The sequence below is a fragment of the Argentina anserina genome, chromosome 4 (assembly GCF_933775445.1).
Source record: "Argentina anserina chromosome 4, drPotAnse1.1, whole genome shotgun sequence".
Taxonomy (NCBI): Eukaryota; Viridiplantae; Streptophyta; class Magnoliopsida; order Rosales; family Rosaceae; genus Argentina; species Argentina anserina.
This window is the reverse complement of record NC_065875.1, coordinates 25,698,359-25,720,364: the sequence shown is the minus strand read 5'-3', so window position 1 is coordinate 25,720,364 and position 22,006 is coordinate 25,698,359. Positions and strand designations below refer to the sequence as shown.

Below are 22,006 nucleotides of genomic sequence, written 5' to 3'. Positions count from 1 at the left end.
TATTCACTTGGTGAGATGAGATGGATCGGAGAAGACAAATAAAAGCCATAGTGCAATTTGTGAACCAACACAACCCGTATTCTAAGTTTCAAATGGGACCCTAATTCTGTATCTTTCAGATCTACCGTTTCAGCTAAGTTCATCGACCAACCAGCACTGGCTGGAGATTTTATTTCATGTCTCCTTTAAAACTCTTTAAGAGACAAAATAATATGGTAATTGTGATATCACATTGTAGTACTATCTCAATCTCTATTAATTAAAACAATTTGGCATATGGAACTGCCAAGTTGCTAATTACTTTTTATTACCCTTGTTTTATTAAATAACTTTTTTTAGAAATTTCATAAATAAAAGGTAAAAATAATAAAGAAAACAATATTTTGATAGTTTTCCTACAATTTTTTTGTTATCTCTAGGATTTTAGATCCTCCCCTTGTCCAGAAAGAAGAGTAACTAACTCCTACTCATTAATGGAGCCTAACTTGTCATATTTCTATATGAGTGGTAGGCAATGTGTGTTTTGAAAAACTAGTTGGTTTGGACCGGCCAATGGCAGCTAGCCAAGCTCAACTAGATCTGTGTTAATTTCGCAAAGTCTTAATCTATCACCGATTAAAAATTCTTTTGGAAACTACGTTTCTTTTAAAAAAAGAAAGGCATAAAGCACACATCTATTGCTTAAGACAATTGATTAATCTATACTACTATATAAAGTCACCATCTAAAAAAATCACAAAAAATATTTTGCCCAAAATACCTTTTGTATTAAACACAATTACACAAAACAATTATATATATATTAAAAAATTAAAACGGATAAGTCGTAAAAAAATAAAATAGAATAATTATTTGTCCTAAGAAGATTTTTTTTTTTGAAATTAAGATTTTTCATCTTTACGATGAATTAACACGGAGTCTAGTGTTTAAGAATGCCCCCGTCAGAGTCACAAAACGCATTATTAATCCCATAATCAACAAACAAATCAGTTTAATTAAGTGGACTACACGATCAGTTTAATTAAGTTTCAGTGCTCCAACTTGTACGGCTTTCTGCAACTCCGGCAACCCCACGTTGGCCCATGTGACCACCATCTTCTGCAATCGGGTTCTGTCATTCACGACGTCGTTCCTTACGCTACTCCACCTGCATCCTCCGTTCTCAAGCTCGCAGAGGATCAACTCACTCGGGTCAGAAGCATTCTGAAAGCACACCTGACCTCCAATGCAGCTCATCGAAATCAACGGCTCACAGCCGCTCTCGCCCTTCAACTTCGCCACCATCGTCTCCGGCATATCACCGATCATCTTCCCCAACTCCAACGATTCGTCGTCGCTCATTTTCACATCCCACAGCTTAATTCCCTTCACGGCCTCCGCCTCTCCCACAACCCCCGCCAAAACCAAACAACCGTTAAGGAAACCAATCACGGAGCTAAAAACCGCCATATCCTGACATAGATCGTACGGCCCAAACCACTTCTTGGACTCAGGATCAAATGAGTACGTGACGGCCGAGCATTTCTCCGTCACGTACATTCTCCTCTCGTCCGCAGCCACCGACAGCCAAGTTGACGCCGACGAGTCTTTGAAAATGGCGGGCATGGATTCGCACCTGTCCCACTTTCCATTTCTTACATCATACATTTCCACGGCCAGGGGGTCGTCCTCGTAGTCGCACCCGCCGCCGGCGACGACTATTAGATGGCCCACCGCCGCTACAATGGGGTCAGTTCGCCACACGAGCGGCGGCGTGTTTGTGGAGCTCCACTCGAGGTGGAGCGCGTCAAGGGAGAATGCGAATTTTGAAGGAGACAGCATGTAGAGAAGAGTTGAGTGAGAGGACCGGAGAGTGGAGACGGACTTGACCGGAGGATGTTCGACGTCGAGCCACACGTTCGAGGCAGGGTCGTAAGCACGTGAGGAGACGACGTAAGGGAACCTGGTGGTCTGAGTGTGGACGACGAGCCACGGTTTAACTCGGTTGGAGGAGAAACGGAGGGTGGAAGAAACTGCGCGGTGCCATGACTTGGAGACGTGACACGCTGGTAGGAGATGAATGAGGTGTAACTTTGAGAGCACGGACTCCAAGACGTCTCCGTAGAGCGGAGCTTCTTCTTCAACCGACCTCTTGGTGTGGTTCTTTCTAGGTTTCGCCACTGCAAGGGCCATATTGATATTAACACAGAGAGAAGGAGATAGGAGGAGTCTGATTGGTTTGAGTTGGGATATCACAACCATATGTGGCGGGAGGTTTTATAGGCAGAGATTAGATATGGAGTGGATGGATTTTTGAAATCTGGTCATGCAGATTTTATTTATTTTAATTTATTGTAACTGAGTGTCCAAAAATATTGCTTGGCTAGAAGATTCTAAATAAAAATTTCATTGATGAATGATGATGGGGTAGGATCGGTAGGTGATCATCTTCATCTCTATGACAGTGATACCATTTTTTTTCATTTGCAGCAATAATAACAGCTTGAATTAGAACTCGTCAAGAATTGAAAGCAGTAAGCGCGCATGGGAAGTCTGGTCCTCTTAACGCAGCTCAGGTCCTAATTGCGGAAATTGACGAGAATTACAAATTTGGAAGTGTTTATCGTCTAATATTATCGAAGTGGAAGACCCGGCATGGGTTTATAATGCATCTTGTATTGTATATATAATGATTAGACCGTGATCTGAGGTCGGTCAAGAGAAAGAAATTCAGGGCGGTACGTGCCTCAACTAGTGTTTATTAAGTGTCTCACTGTCTCCTGTAGGCAGGTGGTGGTTTTAAACTAGAAGCAGCCCTTTAAAAAAAATCAAGGATAGGCTGCCAATACTGTTTGATTGATAGTGATCTGTATTTTTCGACAATTTCAACGAATATCATCTGTTCTCTTCAACTAAAGTAACCCAGATAATCAGTCTAGTCCAAAAATCAATCTAAATGATCACGAGTACGTGCTACAAATGAATTACATAAATTTCTATTTGTTTAATTTAGCTCATATATGTAGAACGCATATCTTTGAACTAATAAACAATACATATATACTCGCTAATTAAAGATGATTGTGCAAAGTGTATACTATATATATATATATATTAAACTATGGTAATTAGGAAGTAGTTTAACTACATTTTAAAATTAAAATGTGTAATTAAAGTAGCTATTATAGGCTCAGCAGTGGCTCATACATACTTACAATACGTGTGGCCACATTCGCTCTGAACTTGCGTACTGGCAAGAACAGAAACCAGCCATATAAATTTGACTTTTGTTGCTATTTTGGTGCTTACAACTTCAAGCTTTCTAACGGAGGATAACGAAATCATCCATGGATGCTTGCGTGAAATGAATTCATATGGGGGAGATAATGCTTTTAGGCAGTTGCATGTGTGGTGTTGTGGTAGATAATTTGTCTACCAAGCTATTCAATTTCAGCAGCAAAAATTGATGAGTACTTATTACTCAAGTTTACATTCCTATCAGATACGGTAATGTAATGATTTATTCTAGCCTATACCAATCGGTTAATTTGTTGGTGTATATAATTTAAGTATTAGAAAACACTAAGTTAGAGCTCCTACCTCTCATGCTTCAAGAGATTGATGATTACACTCTCATGGTGCTCAAGAATTACTTATTTTTTACGTGGCAAGCTGAGAGCGATCATCCACACTCAAAGATGAATGTGAGCCTAGCACATTCCACTGCATTATATACAGAAGGACTCAATGCAAGGTGCCTGTGAGCCTGTGAGCCTGTGAGCCTAGCACTTTCCCCTGCAATCCTGCATTATATATCTATGTGCATGCCTACATTATATATTACCTGCCTAAGTATGTTTTTTTTTAACAGAAAAGAAAAATTACACCGAGCCACCCCTAGGCCGGCCAACAGTCTAGGCATCAAGGAGCACGGCCAAATTGGCTTGAGGAGGAACACCAGCCCATCTAGTAGGAGCGGGAATGGAAAGCCCCACATTAGCAATTGCATCAGCCAAGAAATTTGCCTCTCTATAGACATGGGACACTTTGATTCCTTCAAGCTACTAAGAAGATTAGAAGTGTATCTAATAATTCATATGATTGTCCAAGGAGGGGAACCATTTTTGAGGCTGTTGATGATGAGAGTCGAATCACCTTCAACCTGCCTAAGTATTTTGAATCATATACTTACGGGGCAAAAATATGAGGTCAAGTAGCTAATCAAGTAATAATGTATTTAAATGTGATCTATGTCACCTTGTGTTCCATTCATGTTGGGTTGGCTAGCCATTGGGACCCTGGTAGGGCATTCAGTATTCATTAACAGGATAAGAGATGATCCCCAAAAAAAAAGATGATAGATCCCCAAGTTAGAGAATCATTCATAAACATCAGCCTCACATACAGTTGTATAATAACGTCCTCAAATTAATTCCCGAATCCATGTCAGTCATGTGGATCAAATTGTAGCATTCTTCATCTGCTATTTATGATTGGTGTAGCCTAGCTAATGAATTCATTACCGGATTATAACATATACCTGTTCTTTCAATAAAAAAAACATATACCTGTTCTACTTCACGTGGAATATTGGAAATGTGAGATAAATAGCACAAGCTCATATATGTAATAAATTGCTGGATAAGGTAATTATGCCAATCGCTGTTGAAGCTGGGTGTTTAAATATGATAAACAGTCACACAAAAAAGTTACAAACCTACAACCACATAGAGTGATATTTTCAAATATGAGTTCTGTGTATCAGTGTTCTTGAGTTAGTTGGGTTTGCCTGTCTGCATGTAACTACACATCTAACTTTTGGAAAGACCAATCAACGACAGAATGAATGTAAAGGTGAAAAACCCCGCATTATGGTTTATCAACCCATAATGCTCACCAACCGTCGCACATACAACAACCCCAGCCCGTTTATCAGAAGCATCTCTATGATATAATTCAAATGATCAATTGTAACGCATGCATGACATCACAAGCATTAAGCATTAGTGATGCAGATAGATCATATAGATTCATATATCAATTTAATTACACATGTTGATTATCTCAGAAGCGATAGTGTATTTAATAATTGAGAGGCGCGCTAGCTAGTTGATTTTTGATATCATAGAGCATGAACCACTCCATCTTGTTTGTCATGAACTCATGATCGAGTAAGGTCGCCAAGGAAAACCGATCAAAATTCTTGAGTCCTCCATGCATTTGCTTCTGTGGCAAACAATATAAGCGATTAATTAATGTTTCATCGATCCGCATATATATTATCAGTTAATTCGATCAGCCGTTTAATGAACAATGGACATTGTAGTATAATTAACTGTCTAATGCTAAGAATGAGCTCAATTAAATCATCAGAAGCAGAGCATTGATTTCATGGCTTTTATCTGATGAGATGAGATGATAATAACATCAAGTATTTCTCTAAGAAATAAACTAGATCTGAACTCCAGGGTAAAATCTTAATTAAACAGTGACAGAAGGAATCCCGGCCAGCTTCATGCTAGATAATTATTGAAGAATTAAAGTGATCATTAGTCTGTTAGGAATCAGCTGAGTCGATCTGTAATAACTATATTGGAGGCATTAGGTAGTCACAGGATCGGACCACAAGTTGTATGCAGACTACAGTAATCATGGATTTAGGAAGGGTACAACTATGAAGGGTTTCATCGAAAGAACGCAAAATTAAATGTATGCAACTCAGATCCTCCATGGGATCTGCCATTGATGAGGTAAAGCATCTGTTTTTAACTTTTAATTTATCCAGCCTAGCTATGATTAAACTTTTCTGCGGGACTCACCACTCCTCCAAATGGCATTTGAAGTTCAATACTCCTGCACTTAAAACGATTTATCGAAGGTATTAAAATGGCCGGTTAGATACAACATTAGAGACCAGAAAGCCAATAAGGTAATAATAACGGATTGGAGATATGAGCAACTCGATCTACCTCTTGAAGTTGTTGAAAGCAGCAGGGTCCGATCTCGGCATATAGCCTCTAATATCCAAAGGATAACGCTTTCCCATCATCAACAAAAGTATTTGATGTTGAATATGAGAGGATTTATGCACGCATGTTATAGAAATCTCAACCTGTCAACCAGAACAGGACATGTTAGACTAGCAATATTTTTTTTTTTGACACCCTCCGAAGCCAGTTTTTGGCACATTCGGATTGGCAACAGAGGTTTTCCCACATGCCTTTCCTCTGCCGGGGCCCCGTCTGGCTGAAGGGGCATCGCAGCCCTCCCCTGGCCACCTTCGCAGATATAGTAGCTTCATTGTTTCCCCCCAGCGTTCGAACTCCCGACCTGTTTGCCAGTCCAGAAGATACCCGAGGTAGGACCTCACTGATTCCACTACACCACTTGCCAGTGGTTAGACTAGCAATATAGGGCAAGACATGGATTCGATTCACTCAAGAGCGACTATTTAATTAGAGGCCATACCTGATCCAGGCTTTAATTAACAACAACTGTTGGCAAATGGAGAGCTGATGGATGCTATTAGGCACAGTTGGGGTAGCTCGAGACCTAGAGTTTGAGTCCAAATTAACATGATGATCGAAGATCTCCGACTTAACAAATGCATGTACCGAGTTTGCTGACACTTCTGAAAAGATGAAGAAGATGAACCAAACAAAGCATGGAAACATATGCAAGGGATGAGAACTACGAAGAAGCCCTAGCCTAGAGTTATTAGACGCCTTTTTTGGCAAGCTTTCGACTATGCATGTACCTCAAATTTGTATGGCTTTTTGTTTATGCATTGCACATTTGCACGTACCAACTGACAAGGTTCATGGTCTCCTCGTATGCAATCTTCTTCAAGAGAACTAAGATCGCGACACAACTAGGAACAACATACCACACCTGCACAAGTGCACAACAACACCTACCGAGACCGTTTGCCTCTACCATGCAGTTTCCAGCAGCGCAAAAATTTGGCACGCCGAGTGGGACGTGCTGAAAGTGTTTCTTACGAACGTAGATTGAGAGGTCAAGTGAGGATCCGTACGCAAAGAACTATCCCAATCTAGATTTGCAAGCAACACGAAACACTTGATGTGACAAAATGTTCTCTCACTACTAACCGCAGGGGAGAATGCGTGCCATTATTAGGGAGTACGTTGTTGTGCCGCGATCGTGCTTCTGATTCAATCGATTGCAGACAGAGAGCACCAATTTTGGTCAGTTATTCGTAAGTTCAATACCTAAACAGATTTATGACTTCTTTCATGATCTCTTGCGTATACAAAGATCGAGATCTTTTACAATGGGGGCGAGAAGGCAGACCACAACAGCAAACCTAACACATGATCTTACTTCGCTTCGCTGTTATGGATGCTAGGTTGCTGGCTGGAGACCGCTTAGATTTCTCTGGGAGGCTTTATTGGATGTTGCAGATTGTGTCTTTAATTTGCCCTCACACCCTATATTTACATATGTGGTATATATGGCGGTTCCTCATCATAAAAGGATTAGAGATTCCCTTCCATAATAGGTTTTACTATTCTAATCCAACAATGTTTCGTTTTCCTTGAACAACAAGGCAGGCGCGACTCATGAATCTACCAAGGGAATATGTACTTTTGGCTGCAGTTTCTGGCAATGCTGGCTGCATTAAACTTAACAGAAAGGCAAAATGTTAACACCTCCGAGGACCTGCAATGCAATCGCACACCGCTTAGGTCTGGATAGAGCAAGTTCTATCGCTTCCATCTCTATTCAATAGTTGCAAGATGCCACGTTCAACATAGAGCAAGTTGTATATCGCTTTCATCTCTAACAAAAACAACTAACTCCAATGATCCAATGTCAGGTTGCAGAACTTAAAAGGACCCCTAACCAGAAACGGAATTTTGAGAAAGCACATAAAGTGGAAAGTCTTAACTCTCAACCGCTAAGAGCTTATAGCTAGGCTTATAGCTAGGCTTATAGCCTTGTACCAAACTACCAAGCAAACCAACAGAAAGGACATTTAACGAGTTGCATCAAGCTTCAAAGCTTTTCACATATAAAAGTCAATTCAAGGGCAATGAAAGTTGACGAGCTGATATGTAGCTCACCACTATCATCCGCGGTAGCATTTTATAATCCCCTTCTGAAAGACTCTGGGGAGAGAGATTCTAATTCAGGACATCGTTTACAAGGACAGTGCAAGGATAATGACCTTTATTACTAAAGCTACAAGTCCTCGGGAGTCAGGACCATGCATTTCTATTTTGTTGAGTTTTTGGTACTTATAACTTTTAAGAACACTTGATATACAGAAAATGAATACCAATTTAAACTTTTTATTATGGTAATAAGGTCACACATTACCATCCCATTATCATATTACTCACTGGAACATACAACTCCGTCAACTTTGCTGAGGTTTTTGATAGAATGAAAATGGTACAAAGAGCTTAACAAAAGAAATTGGTACAAGGTATGGAGAAGCTAACACTTGAAGAAAAAGGGAGAGCAGCAGTCTTCAGAAAATATTATCATGCCGCAGCAGAGATGCACTGAATTGCCTGCTTGCAAATACCAGTCATTGTTGCTTCAGGGCCATAAACCTATAAGAGAAAAAAAGAAACAGAAGAAATAGTGTCAGATATTTTATCAGGAGAGGCGCTTCATATATCAGCGACATGTTTGCTTTTCCTTGATCTCATTCAATAATGATTAAAAAAGTATTAATTACCTCAATGGGGAGGCCGATTTCCTCTGCAAGTGCCCTCATTTTTGCAAGTCCCTTCTGGTAGTTGGGACCTCCTCTCCTTACATAAAGATGCATCTGAGCAGCTTTAAGCTTTGATTCCTGATCAATCAAATATGGCAATGTCAGTTCTAAAACTAGAAATGATAGTAAAAGAAAAAAACATAATTCGGGGTTCAGCAAAGTAGATTTAGCTCACCTTCTCCTTCAAGGCTCTAATAATGCCATTGAATGTTGCAGCTACATCAGTGAAGTTAGCAATTCCTCCTCCAATTACAAGGGCTCTCTTACGGCCATCAGGATCAGAAGTTGCACACTGTAGACATAATGAGATTACTTAACAGAACAAAAAGTATGAGGTGCATAATCATGTTTTGTGAGGCTTGTACTTGATGGAAACTAGAGAGGTGGTAAGTATGCAGCATTGTAATGTACACTGAATACAGTATATAATGCTAAGAGTGAAAGAGTTCTTACATCAATTACAACTCTGGCATACTGCAAGACTTCCTCCTCATTTGGTGCTCCACTATATTCAGCATAGTTTCCAAGCTCATTAGCAAAGCCAAGATCTCCAACCTGATGAAGATATATACCGTAGGGGGGTGAGCAATCAATGCCAAGGGAAAACAAATGTTCAAGGAATCATATCCATTGAAAATTTCTGAATCTAGTGACTGTACCGTGTCTGCGTAAATAACACTTGCACCTCCTCCAGCAACCATAGTCCAGATTCGTCCCTTAGGGTTCAGGACTGTAAATTTCAAAGATGCACTTGTCTGCAGGAAATTGACAAATGAACTTGATTAAAGCAGGATACTGGTCGGATATTATCTAATGAGATGCGATAAGGTTCCCAACTGACATTTCAATTATGAGTGGAATAATCATTGATTTAGGAAGTGTAGAAATACAAGGGTATTTCCTTGTCAATAATGAAAGGAAGTAATTTGCATGCATTCAACTACTTTATGAAAACTATCATTGATGAGGTACGGCATCTGTTTATACCTTTTCATCTAGCCCATGAATAAACTTTTCTGTCGGACTCATAACTCGCCCAAATGGCATTGGAAATTCAATATTGCCCCACCTGAAACAATGACATTATGTAAGGTGGTGCTGAATGTGGTACACTAAAACAGAAGAAAGAACAGATAGTATTATATAGCTTTGGGCAGATAATAGAGCAGGGAAGGTAATATCAAAACAAAGTAAATCATACTTTTTGAAATTCTTGAAAGCAGCAGTGTCATCTAGCTCGCCTCTCATATCTAAAGGATATGGTTTTCCGTCAACCAATGCAAAAGGATTCATCTCCAGAAAAGTGAAGTCGAGATCTGGAACATATGAATTGTTAATGAAGTTGTTCTTACAAATGTAGCATGAAATGGAACTATCAAAAACTTTCTTACAAACCTTGAAATAGAGCAAATACGGACTTGATAAACTCCTCAATTTCACCTTTGATCTGGATTTAGAAATACAATTTAATAATGATTTCCAATACGAGCAAATTGAATATTAACTCAACAGAAATAACACATTATCACAGCAAGAACATTAATAAATGAAGCTAAAGTATTTAGTTTTTATTCTTGTCAGACGTAAAACTGGGCATTGACGTAAAAGAAAGTTGCCTAAAATTAAAACATAAACAATGTCTTTCTTGTCAGACATTACAAAAGCTAGTATACCATATCATTGAGAACAATCGTATTACCTCCAAGGGAAGGGTTGCCACAAGTGGAGCAGATACTTCCGATGTGAGGGCAGCTCCGGTTGGGACAAATATGGTCTTAACCTGTACAATGCATATGTCTTTCATAAATGAGAAGCTTCAAGTCTTTCCAACGAATTTTCTTTCCAGTTTTTTAGTTTCTCTTGGATCCAATAGGAGATGCATTTTAGGGGTCCACCATATACACAATGACAAAGATGAACTCCAATACATACCTTATCCCAGTTCTCCTCAATGTCAATTCCACCACATTCAGAGAAGCTTATGCTATTCCCAAGTCTCTCTGAGACAATGTTAATGTAAAACTCTTCATTGTGGGGAATGAAAGGCTCGACAATGAACGTTGTGATGGGTCCTTTGCAGCCACCCATCTCAACCTGCAATCGAAAAATGAAACATGTAAGCAGAATTCTCCCAATTGTCCAAAGCAATGCTATATATGAAGCCAAAGGTAAAATAAACTACCTCTTTGCCTAGGCGCTCCTTCACAAAGGTGACAACTTGAGCGAAATCAAGGTTCAAGGCAACCAAACCACTCTTCCCACGCTTTCCAAACAACATGTCAGGCTTGACAACCAACTTGGAAGTAGAGAGCCAGGTCTCCTTCTCAAGTAGCTCATTGAAATCAGTTGATTCAGTCACCTAAAAGATCGAACCGAAAAAGAAACCAAATCATTGAGCTACAACTTACATCAAAATTCATGTTCAGCCAGACATCAAATTCACTTGTTTTTAACAAGGATCACACAATCACATTCCTTACACCTTTAACAATCTAGTTCAGGGCATATTGGATCTATCAATTGCCTAAAGATTTGATCTTTAACAATCCCAAAGTCCTCAAGCCCAAATTAGATCCAACTATCTAACCATTGTACTTTGTACTATGTAATCTGCATTTACTCAATAACCCAAGAACATGGTTTCTTGACTTTCTTCAATGCATCATAAATCTTTCAAAGCTTGAATTTTTAAGATCTAAATGCTTAGCAAATCAGAACAAAACAGAGAAGCAAAACCAAGACTGACCTGGGCAGATTTGAGAGGCAATTCACGTCCAGCGATCCTCTTGAAGTGTTCCTTCAACAACCTCTTGGAGTCGTACTCTCGGATCTTCTTGCGTGCCATTTCTGAAATCAAGCAACAAAATCAATAACCAATCTGACAATAAGAGACCACCTTAATTCACTTGTGTATTGACATGTACTGTTTAATGTGCAAACTTACCTTAGAAGAAGAAAGAGAGTTTGGTTTTTGGTGTTGGGTTTGTGGGAGTTAGGTAGGAAGATGCAGAGTATGCAATGCTAAGTTGCTAACTGATTTCCTTTGGTGCCAGCAGGGTCGTCTATATATAGTTTCACGAACCAGAACGCCATTTTTTATTTTACGTTTAATTTTATTTTTCAGGGTTTGGTTGGTGGGCGCAAAAACCTTGATTGGCACTAACAAAGTTTTAACAAACACTGAACACATGCGCAACCTACCAATTTGGACCGGGGGATTCAACAACAGCTTGTTTAGAATGGTTTTTGGTGTTGGATGGGATCAAGTGCTTTGAGGAGTAGGATTAGTTGGTGATCTCGCGGTGTGCATGGCCTTTGATATGTTATACTTGTAGGTGATCATTATTGTCAACTGTCAAAGTCTCTCTGTGGAGTCCAAAAACGGGAACTGGGAATGATGCGGACCGTTGTCGTTTTATGATGCCGGAAGAAGTTGCGGCAATTATATTCCTCACTCATTCATTCACTTGAAAATGTGTGAGTTGGATTTTTCATGGATATCATATCATGGTAAATCAGCAAATGCATGTGTATATCTTGGGATGAAGTAAGATATACATTGAATCTAATTCGACTTGAAAATTGTATTAAAAATTCATTCGAAATTGTAAGATTGTATGTTGTAACTTGATTAACTTGTTGTTTTATTATTCTTTTTTGTAGAGGAGAAGATCTCAAAATAGATGAGTACAAACAACTCATTTGAGATCCAGAAACATTTTCGATATCATAAGATCCTAACGATATAAGGTCGATTAGAAGAGTTTCAACAAATGGTGAGTTTAGATCATTCATTAGATGCTTGACTTCTGTGTAGGATTCTTTAATTTGTTGCATATCCATGTTTCTTTTCAAAACTGGGCTGCTTGGCGATATGAGCTATGTGATTTTCCACGCAAGGCTGGAAATGATGTGTGGGATTAATTTGGGTTAATATGTGCATGCTCTTAAGTTCAATTATAGACTCTTATCCCTGAGATGTTTGAGATGTGCCGCAACGCCAGTAAGAGACAGACATGTATTATATCTGTGACGTTGCTCTTTACCAACCCAGTTAGAGTCAAAGGTTAGCATTGTGTCAACACTGTACAGCAGCTCTCTCTAGTTGACTCGATCAATTTAGTCACAATGCATTTGTGTTGATAATGTTCATGTACATATTTGTAGTTTAACATGATCACATCAGAATCAGTATTTAAGCACATATAGAGTAAAATTACTTTCATACATAAGTGTGTGCATTTGATCGAATGAATTGAACCATCCCCTCTAGAAATTAAACTCATTTATCTAATTTTATAGTAAATTAAACATGAGGGCTTTGATCCATTTGTGTAGCCAAGGCAAGAGGGAAATCAAACTAGTTTTTCCAATTCTGTAGGTTAATTAAACGTGAGGGCATTGATCGTTTGTATAAGTCACTGTCTTGTTGGTGTGCGGATTTAAGTACATATAGTGGGAGCTCCAATATATATATTTATTGTCATGAGTGAACACTGCTGAATCTTGACTAGCTTGATCCCAGATTAAGGTTTTTTTAAGTATTTCAAAACAGGAAAAAGAAAAAAAAACAAAAGATGATGGTTGATGCAAATATAGTTTGTTTATATATAGGGTTGGCTGGCCTCGTTTGACCTTCATTTGTTTTCCACTATATGAAATGAAATAGAGAACTGCTTCTGCTTCTGCACACACGCATTAGCTTGGGATTTTCACTCCTCCTAACTAGCTAATATATTACATACTTTACATAGTTTACATAATTGTTAAATTTGACGGTGTAGGAAGTAGTTTTAGGGTCTAGGAACTTCAATTGGCTGAATAAAATCACAAATTCACGACCATTCCAGGCTTTACAAGCTGATAAGTAAATAACAGATGCCATATATTGTAATTGAATCTTTCTTTTAAGGTATTGTAATCAGTTGAGTCTTATAAAATAGAATGTAGTCATAATCATTCTATTTTTCCTGGTTAATATATAGCATGTGTATGTGAGAGGGAAAGACAGTGTGAATAATCTATTTTGCTTTTTTGCGCATTTTTTCCATGCTCACATAGCTAGTCACATTGATAGAGTCTACATGCATCTTGCATTCATTGACTTTGCCCCTCCAATTATTCTACATTTTCAATTCTGTTTTGATCGAATTTTTTTAATTACTATGAAAACTAGACCAAATACCAATATTACTGGTTTATATGGATTTGAGGATTCCTATATTTGGATGGACGCTGTTGAAGTTCTTTCGATGCAAAGTAGTCTGTGAAATGTGCTACTATTTGGACTTAATGGGAGGTTCTTCTGCAGGCATAGTAGCTTATTTGGCTGCTGATCACTCTGTTACTTAACAGCTTACTAATTATCAGGGGCTTCAAGCTAGCGCTGCAAATGTCTGATAAAGCGTTATCTACCAAGTGCAGTACTAGGTGAGTACTCGAACAAGTACATTGTCGACAATCATTGATCAACTCCTGGAGTCCTAATCAACTATGAGCAATATTTATGATCTTGGCCAAGCTTTTCTGTTTGTATATGTTTTGAGAAATTCCAAAGATTAGTTCTCACATGGGATTGTAGAAGTATACAACATCTTTGAATTTGCGTGCTTTCTTGCGAATACACTGTTAGCCTCGGTATCATGGAGGTGAGCATGAACACTAGACATCACCAACCGTTGGCCTCAGACTAGCCATGGATGTTCCACCTTTAGCCTCACTCACTTGCCATACTCGCCAAAGAAAGTTCATCTACTACTTATATCGTAGTGTAAATAGCTGCAGGGAAGCGACTGTCATTCCTGTGCTGCTGCCGATTTATGATGCTGCCTTTACAATATGTTATTATGCATTAGACAGTGGGCAACCTATCCAGCATTTCTTGCAGTGCAAGATGTGGCCAAATTGATGAGGAAAGTAATACATGGGAAACTTGAGGGGAACCATCTGAATGGATATATAATGAGCATATATCAGTTGAGTTCTCTTAAGCCCCCCATAAGCTATGGGCTACCTATGGCTGTCACCCCTCTTCTTGCTTACAGTCTTTTAAAACAACAAACCACTGTTGAGCATTCGCATAATCGCATTGTTCTTGTACATTACTGCTCAGAAGCTTGTTGCCTTGGTTTTCTCTAAAAGTCTCCCTATTTTTATCTGAATTATATTTCATTCATCAGATGATAGAAAACAAGTAATCAAAGTATCGACCATGTCTATGTGAGAATCTGGATCTGATCTCAATGTGGCTGAGCTGCATGCCTCTGTTGAAGAATAATAGCCATGTGACATGTGCAGCAGCTCATCAGCTAATATAATTATAAACCGAGGAGAAGAAGAAGAAGGCCTCGACCACTCAACTTTCTGACGTTCTTCTTTATCTAAACCAACAACAAAATCAACTGCATGATCTCTCACATGAATCCTTCTGGTACAAACCATGAGCAGTGTCCATACTTCCATTATTAATGTGAACAAACTTCATGATCATATGGTGACTGAGATGAACTAGATTGCGCTGAAGCTATGTTTTGGAAAAATATTATGCAGAAGCTATGTTTCGGAAAAAGATTATGCAGAAGCCATAAAACAAAATGAAGCAGCTCGTTTTAATTTTTGGGATGCTACCTTGGCTTTCAAGTGATCATGTTGTTTCAATTGCAGTATTGATCACAAACTCACAATGCTTGTTTGATATCAGGGTTTATAAGTTAGAAGAACACAACTGCAAAGAAGACAAGATATGGATAAGGTCACCAAACTGTATTAAAGTAACTGTTCATATGCTCATTTCATGAAGACAGCCAGGATACTCCGGATACAGATATTTTGATTTCAAGTAAACAGAGTACAAGATCACACATTATATATCAACAGCCAAAGACTTTCCTTTTTAATTTGCTAGCTTCAGTAATTTACGACAAGTACACTTGGAAACTAGCCGTTTTCATGGACTCACATATGGGGCAAACACTGATGAACTCATCACAGTCCTTACATAAACACAGGTGCCTACAGGGCATTAACAAGATAGACACCTCTTTTGCTCGGCATGCTTTGCAATCCATTTGCTCCTTCACCCCTAGGTAATTCTTGGGCACAGATTTGGCTGGCCCACCTTGAACAGCCAGGTAATTATTCGGAGCAATATATGAGGCAGTGTCATCGACTTCACTGTCTCCAAAACCCTCCTTACCTAGGTCAGCACCCTGTGAAATTGCTTGCTGGAGGTTGTTCTTCAAAACATTAACAACTGACTCATTGTACTTAGCCCTGTAATGCCAATTCTGGGCTTCGCCAGCTACCTGTCTTATTCTATCAACCAATTCCCTGTTCTTACAGTTCATAGTCTCAATTTCTATGTCTTTCTCACGTAGCTTTTTGCCTACACCCTTCTCTATAGCAGTAAGAAAAGAAGCCACATGTCTCTGCTTCATGTCTCGGACCCCCTTTGCCAAGTGTTCCTCCTGTTTGATGAGAAAGCATATAATGAAACCAAACCATCAGACTACAAATGAATCTCAATTGTAATGCTCCACATAATTAAATTATGATGTCCACACACAAAGCCTTGACGTGTCAGTATAAACTATCTACAGTACCATGATCATAATTCCAGGATCATAAGGTCTATCTAGAACACCAATAAGAAAACTACCCATTTCTGTTGCAAACTGAAAACCATTGGAGTAGACAGTTCAAATGGATATTAACACACCTTGGTGACAAATGATCAAACTAGGTGTAGACATGTGGACAGTGAATGAATTGTGATGATCATAGCAGACATAAGTAAAATTGAATTTCCAAATTGTATGCTACATACTGAAGTGAAGTGCCAATTTTAAAGTTATATTTTGTACATCGCACTCTTCTCATAAAGAGAGCAACTGGAATTGTATTGAGTTTGGGAGGAAATGATGAATCCTCATCTGTATTAATATATAATTCTGTCACATACATTTATGACTAGTCAAAACAATTATCAATTTTGCTTTTTAAAGACATGACCAACAAGAGAATAAACGGGGAATTAAGAATGATGCTTATTGAAATTTATACCTGACTTTTGATGTACTGATCAAATTCTTCTTTTTGCCGATCAAGCTCGGTCCTGATATTGTCCCCTAGGGATAAAATCATTGATGGTGCTGCTGTCATACTTCCACTAGCAGAGGTAACAGATGAGTTGCGCTCATCATCATCATACGATAGCCTTAAACCTGTTGATACATGGTTCAGGTTTGGGATGCTAGCTGAGCGATCAGCTTCATCTTGACAGACATTATACTTCACAGAAATTTGAAGCTTCTGCTTTCTTGAGATATCTTCAATTTCCCTGGTTCGTTTGTTAGGCCGAATCATGGGAGTAATATGCTCAGTTCCAAAATAATTTACTGGATCAACATTACATCCAGCTGGTACTGCAAAATGAATTAAAACAAAAAAAAACATTTTTGTTAGACACAAGGCCAACTCACAAGACATCTAGTAATGTCAACTTTGATGATGAAAAGATAAATATTTGTTTTCAGTGTAACACAAACATAAGAAGGAGACCGTACCATTTCCAAACAATTGAAGCTGATTTGAAGCATTTGTTGGATAAGGGAAGCGATCATCCATGAAAACAGGTAGCATGGAATTAGCATTGTTGCCCCCCAACATCTTATATGAAAGCTAATCTACCTCAAGGATTATGCTTTGCAGAAGTGCTGGTTATATAAGCAAGGCTTCCCCTGAAAAGGACAAAGAGGAAAATTAAAATCCTGTATGAAGACAATCTGGCATTAGCAAAAAACCTTATGCTTCCAAAAGAAGCCAAGGTACAGAAAGGGCCAACCAAAAGTTTTAATCAATTCAGGATAATCTACTAAAAGGCAAGTAATTGTCAAACCTTACCATAAGAGGGATTTTTACATTAAAATTTCTAGTCCAAATTACAAGCACACACGAGAATTCATGTTTTTCAGTAATTTTGGGCAAGTACCGTGAGAAAAAAACACCGTGGGATATGGTTTTGAAAATCGAATGCATATAAGGACATTGCTTAAACAACTACTTAAGTAGATCTTTTGGATTCATTTCAGAAGCGCATAGCTTTCATGCAGGAATGCCAAAATAACAAGGATATGATTAGCCCTATGAACCAGAATAATCGTTGATCGTAAAGTTATAAACTACAGCCAGTCAAATGCAATAACTTTGAATAAACAGAAACAACACAATGGAGGTAAAATGTCATTCATGGAAACAGACCATAATAATATTCCTCATATTTAGAAAAACTTCAATTTGGTAGGAGCTAGCATCTGTATTAATCAGGTTGATCTGCATATAACAACACACAGCCCCTTGAGACAGCCACCGTTGTAATGAATTCGACTCGTGTTGAATTTACGTTACGAACTTAAGATGAACAACCCAAAATGGAACCCAACAGTATTTATTGTTGTTTAGTATATAACCCTGATCAAATTACAGCAACATGATCTCGAATGCACGTGCAGCATATTGCAAGAAGAATGCACAACGTGTAATCCTACATCAGTTGCATCCAAAATCAAACTCTTGACATTAAAGACAACTGAACTGGACACCGACATTATAGTTCAAATCAGCTAACAACCTAAGATAAAACACACTGCATACTATAAATCTCATATACCCTGCACATAGTAACATGCCGCCCTAAATCTAAAATATGCAGCTACCAAATCACCATTGCCATCAACAACACATCCCCGGCGCCAAAAACAACCCAATACTCTAGACCATGATCGGAACAACCAAGTTCATCGAAAACAATATAAACCAATCAGACTGACTCCAGGTGAATCAATGTCATTTACCAACAAGAACTGCAATAACAGACACACTGCATACCAGAAGCACAGATGATCGATTCATAAAACAAAGCTGAAGTCATAATCAGAGCTGCCGAGTCAAGTTGTTGAATCTTTATAAAACATTAAAAAGTTTATTTCTTGATTAACACCTGATCAAACCCTGAAAACCAGCTTCTCAACACAGAAAAAAATCGAAGCTTTTGGATCCTTAACCATATAAACTCAATGTCAATCTCATCTTTCAATGAAAAAACTCAATAAAAACAATCAGCACAGCAGAATGAGTAGAGCAGATTGAGCAAGTTACCTCAACACCCCAAACTCGAGTTTCGAGCTAATCCAGATCCTGCAAATCCCACGCCAACTCAAATCAGCCCCACAACAAAACCCAAAGACACAAACTTTACCAAAGACACAGTTCCAAGAAACCAAACCAAACAAGCATACCTCAAAACAAATGTACTTAAACTGTTTCAGACAAGAACAGCAATCGTTGACGATCTATATGATCTAATAGCAGGACTGAAGACAGAGGCAGAGATTTAAGGAACAAAAGAGCAATCTTTGGGAGAGAGAGAGAGAGAGAGAGAGAGAGAGAGAGCGATCGATCCGGGGAAACGGGTAACCCAAGAAAAGAGTGGAGCTTTTATTATTAATGGGTAGAGAGTGAGAAGAACAAGGAACAAGAAGAGGAGTGCTCCTCCAGACCCAAAAGTATTATTCATCCATTTTTTCACAGAGAGAGAGAGAGAGAGAGAGAGAGAGAGGAACATATCATCGGTTCTTGTGGTTACGCAAACCAATTGTCCGTTTTTTACTTTCACTGTCTTTCACCTCGTAGTTAGAAAATTAACCACAGAGAGAATGTGATACCAAAACGTCTTGGAGGGTTTGTCGTTTGGAGTATTCTCTTTCTCACTGTTTGAGCAGTTCTATTTGTTTTACTCTTTGTTTTTTTTTTTTTCACTTTTCCTACCACCACAGATTTTTGCTAAAACTTATTTACTGGACTTAATTACCTTTTGTTGAACGCAGGCCAAGTCCTTCACTAACAGCCATTCCTAAAATTTTAATTGCCGCAATAAATCTAGCTTGGAAATAACGATACCAACAATTACCAATTCATTGATTTATTTTTTTCTCAATTCTCCTCTCTTGATTTCCCAATGTTTGCAATGTGTAGGCTAACACACCAACAACGTCATTTTCATCGCCAACTCGAGGATTCGATTCATTCGGCTCGACCAACACTATTTGCATCTGATCGCAAAATTCGAAACAACTTGATTTTTTTCTCATGGGTTATCGAGTGGTCCGACGGCCTAATAGAAGAGCTACTACTACTCATTACATAGCACAAAATTCATGGGGTGGGTTGGTAATATAACACTAATCATTTTGTTTTTTTATTTATATATATATATGGGATACTAATAATAAGGGAAACTTTTCAAAAAATAAAAATAATTAGGGAATTTGGTGGAGGAGGGAATAATAAGAGAGGGAGAGTAGTAGTGGTGGCCTGGGTGGGTAGTGGGTGCGAGACGGAGGCCCATTAGTCAGAATTAAATATAAAAGCGGGAAGTATATGTCTGATGATTCGTGCGAGTGTGGGCCCCGCCTTTGTTTGTTGGCGGGTAAATTTTGGCGGGTGAGAGAACGGAACGGACAGAGGGGATGGAGCCATCGAGCCGCGTCATTTACGGAATTGAAAACATAACGGATCAACAACACGGGGTTTAAGGTTGTATTTTAATTCACTGAGAAAATGAATTTATTGTGTAACCAAAACCAGATAGATAGGTTGGTATGCCACAACCAAATACATTTGAAACCGTGTTCATACCATTTGCATAATACCATGTAATGAAATTTCGTGGCGGAATAGCTGAAGAACAGATCTCGTGAGATAATAGTGTAACACGTCGTAAATAATATTGTTTAAAAATTGATGCGAGTTATAGAAGTCGGTGTTTTTGTATTCACGACGACTTGATGGGTAAAATTTATGAGAAATTAATGTTACGTCAAAGTTATCACGATCATTTCACCCTAAGTGTAATTTGAAATAGTTAATCGTCAATTACCTTGAAACTCATCCAGACATAGAGTTGTTACTATGACAAATGCCAAATGATCAGATTAAACAAAACAAATTGGATGAGCAATTACCGGGTTTGAACCATTTCAAATGAGCCCCGTCAATGATTAGTCTCATACCGAATGAATTATGTTCGGTCGTGGGGATACCATAATGCCCAATTTCTGGACTGGCCTCTCCACTTCTGTATGCAACAGTGTACCACCATAGAGCATTGATGGGTTTTCCTCTGCTAAATTTGCCTTCGGGTCTCACATATGAATTGTCTTGGAACTGAAAATAAAAAATAAAAAAATAGGATGGGCCATGAGATTCAAGCGTTACTCTTTCCTCTTTTGTTCCTAGTCGAGTAGTAGTAAACTTGGCGTCCGTAACAATCAAAACAACTTTGATCTTGAATCTACCGTAAGAGCAAACATTGAAGAAGTTAAATCAAGGTGGCCAAAACCCAACAAACACCACAGTTATTGCTTCGGTTCATTGGATATGCAAAGTAAATTGGTTTGGCAGGTAGACCCGGCTAGCTAGCATGCCATGTCTGAATTTGAATTCTTGTTCATCATCGATCTCCATATCGATCTTCTTCCTTATCTCTCGAAGTTTCATCCCATGATCGTTAAGATAATAATGAGTTGAATAATTATGTGGTGTTCTTGTATAATTAGTGTAGCCTAGGTCGCTTATAAACAAAATAATCAAATATGATAGTGGGGAATCGTCAAAAGATGTGTATGGATGGACTACACATGTGTTCAACACGTCATTGAGTAGTAAAGCTAGCAAAGCCTGCATTTGGTGCCTTGATTTTTCTTCAGAAACAAATCACCAGTTGGCCAGAGACCTTGATTCCCTTCATTTTCGTCCCCAACATTACGCACACGATATTATTTGATGACACATTTCCAGTGGAAAGGTGGGCATCCAAAACGTAGAGCCGAAACTTGTGATTAGGTTCATTTATTTCTTGTTTTTTATTTGCTTGTGGAGGAAACTAATCAAGGAGGATTTTATGGTTCACATCACCCTAAACAAACTGAATTCATGTGTGTTCATATTAGGGATTTCATGTGTGTTCATATTGGGGTTTCTAGCTTTTGATCGAAGCGAGATCAATTAGTCCATAAAACTGGCTAGAGCGACCAAGTCTCTTCACAAGACCGAGCGGTAGAGCACCCTCTTGGATCTCCACAATATATTGGTGTCGGATTGAAACATCCAAGTTATTATCAAAATGCTTGAATTGGTTGTAAGAGTCCATCTAAATTAGTTCAGATAATAATGTTGATATAACATAAAGTTTAACGCGCCACATATGAGATTTTCAAACTT

The 22,006-nt window shown here is 38.6% G+C and overlaps 3 protein-coding genes across 3 annotated transcripts; all 3 read right to left on the bottom strand.

Annotated features, from left to right (window-relative positions):
• Nucleotides 1-875: 875 nt before the first annotated feature.
• LOC126790275 (F-box/kelch-repeat protein At1g23390) lies at nt 876-2,242 on the bottom strand. The gene has a single exon (XM_050516453.1). It carries the CDS (start codon nt 2,239-2,241, stop codon nt 1,018-1,020), a length of 1,224 nt encoding a protein of 407 aa, XP_050372410.1. The 5' UTR covers nt 2,242; the 3' UTR covers nt 876-1,017.
• Nucleotides 2,243-8,265: 6,023 nt separating this feature from the next.
• LOC126790274 (ATP-citrate synthase alpha chain protein 1) lies at nt 8,266-11,826 on the bottom strand. Its single transcript, XM_050516452.1, has 13 exons — nt 11,673-11,826; nt 11,475-11,575; nt 10,911-11,087; nt 10,661-10,822; nt 10,428-10,508; nt 10,124-10,175; nt 9,930-10,044; nt 9,716-9,797; nt 9,388-9,483; nt 9,182-9,283; nt 8,904-9,020; nt 8,690-8,806; nt 8,266-8,561 (listed from the first exon to the last, which is right to left on the bottom strand). Exons 2-13 carry the CDS (start codon nt 11,571-11,573, stop codon nt 8,490-8,492), a joined length of 1,272 nt encoding a protein of 423 aa, XP_050372409.1. The 5' UTR covers nt 11,574-11,575; nt 11,673-11,826; the 3' UTR covers nt 8,266-8,489.
• A 3,698-nt stretch (nt 11,827-15,524) lies between these two features.
• On the bottom strand, nt 15,525-19,303 carry LOC126790539 (BOI-related E3 ubiquitin-protein ligase 1). Its single transcript, XM_050516817.1, has 5 exons — nt 19,024-19,303; nt 18,884-18,922; nt 17,293-17,466; nt 16,790-17,151; nt 15,525-16,194 (listed from the first exon to the last, which is right to left on the bottom strand). The coding sequence occupies exons 3-5, from the start codon at nt 17,393-17,395 to the stop codon at nt 15,643-15,645; spliced, it is 1,017 nt and encodes a 338-aa protein (XP_050372774.1). The 5' UTR covers nt 17,396-17,466; nt 18,884-18,922; nt 19,024-19,303; the 3' UTR covers nt 15,525-15,642.
• Between the last annotated feature and the right edge of the window lie 2,703 nt (nt 19,304-22,006).

Excerpts from the sequence above, each read along its gene's own strand:
- LOC126790275 (XM_050516453.1), bottom strand. The coding sequence starts at position 2,241 with ATGGTTGTGATATCCCAACTCAAACCAATCAGACTCCTCCTATCTCCT.
- LOC126790274 (XM_050516452.1), bottom strand. The coding sequence starts at position 11,573 with ATGGCACGCAAGAAGATCCGAGAGTACGACTCCAAGAGGTTGTTGAAG. Across the intron at positions 11,088-11,474 it reads TGCCTCTCAAATCTGCCCAG|GTGACTGAATCAACTGATTT; the intron begins GTCAGTCTTGGT and ends TCGATCTTTTAG. Across the intron at positions 9,798-9,929 it reads GCTTTCAAGAATTTCAAAAA|GTGGGGCAATATTGAATTTC; the intron begins GTATGATTTACT and ends TCATTGTTTCAG.
- LOC126790539 (XM_050516817.1), bottom strand. The coding sequence starts at position 17,395 with ATGTTGGGGGGCAACAATGCTAATTCCATGCTACCTGTTTTCATGGAT. Across the intron at positions 17,152-17,292 it reads GCTTCAATTGTTTGGAAATG|TACCAGCTGGATGTAATGTT; the intron begins GTACGGTCTCCT and ends TTCATTTTGCAG. Across the intron at positions 16,195-16,789 it reads ATCAGTACATCAAAAGTCAG|GAGGAACACTTGGCAAAGGG; the intron begins GTATAAATTTCA and ends CTCATCAAACAG.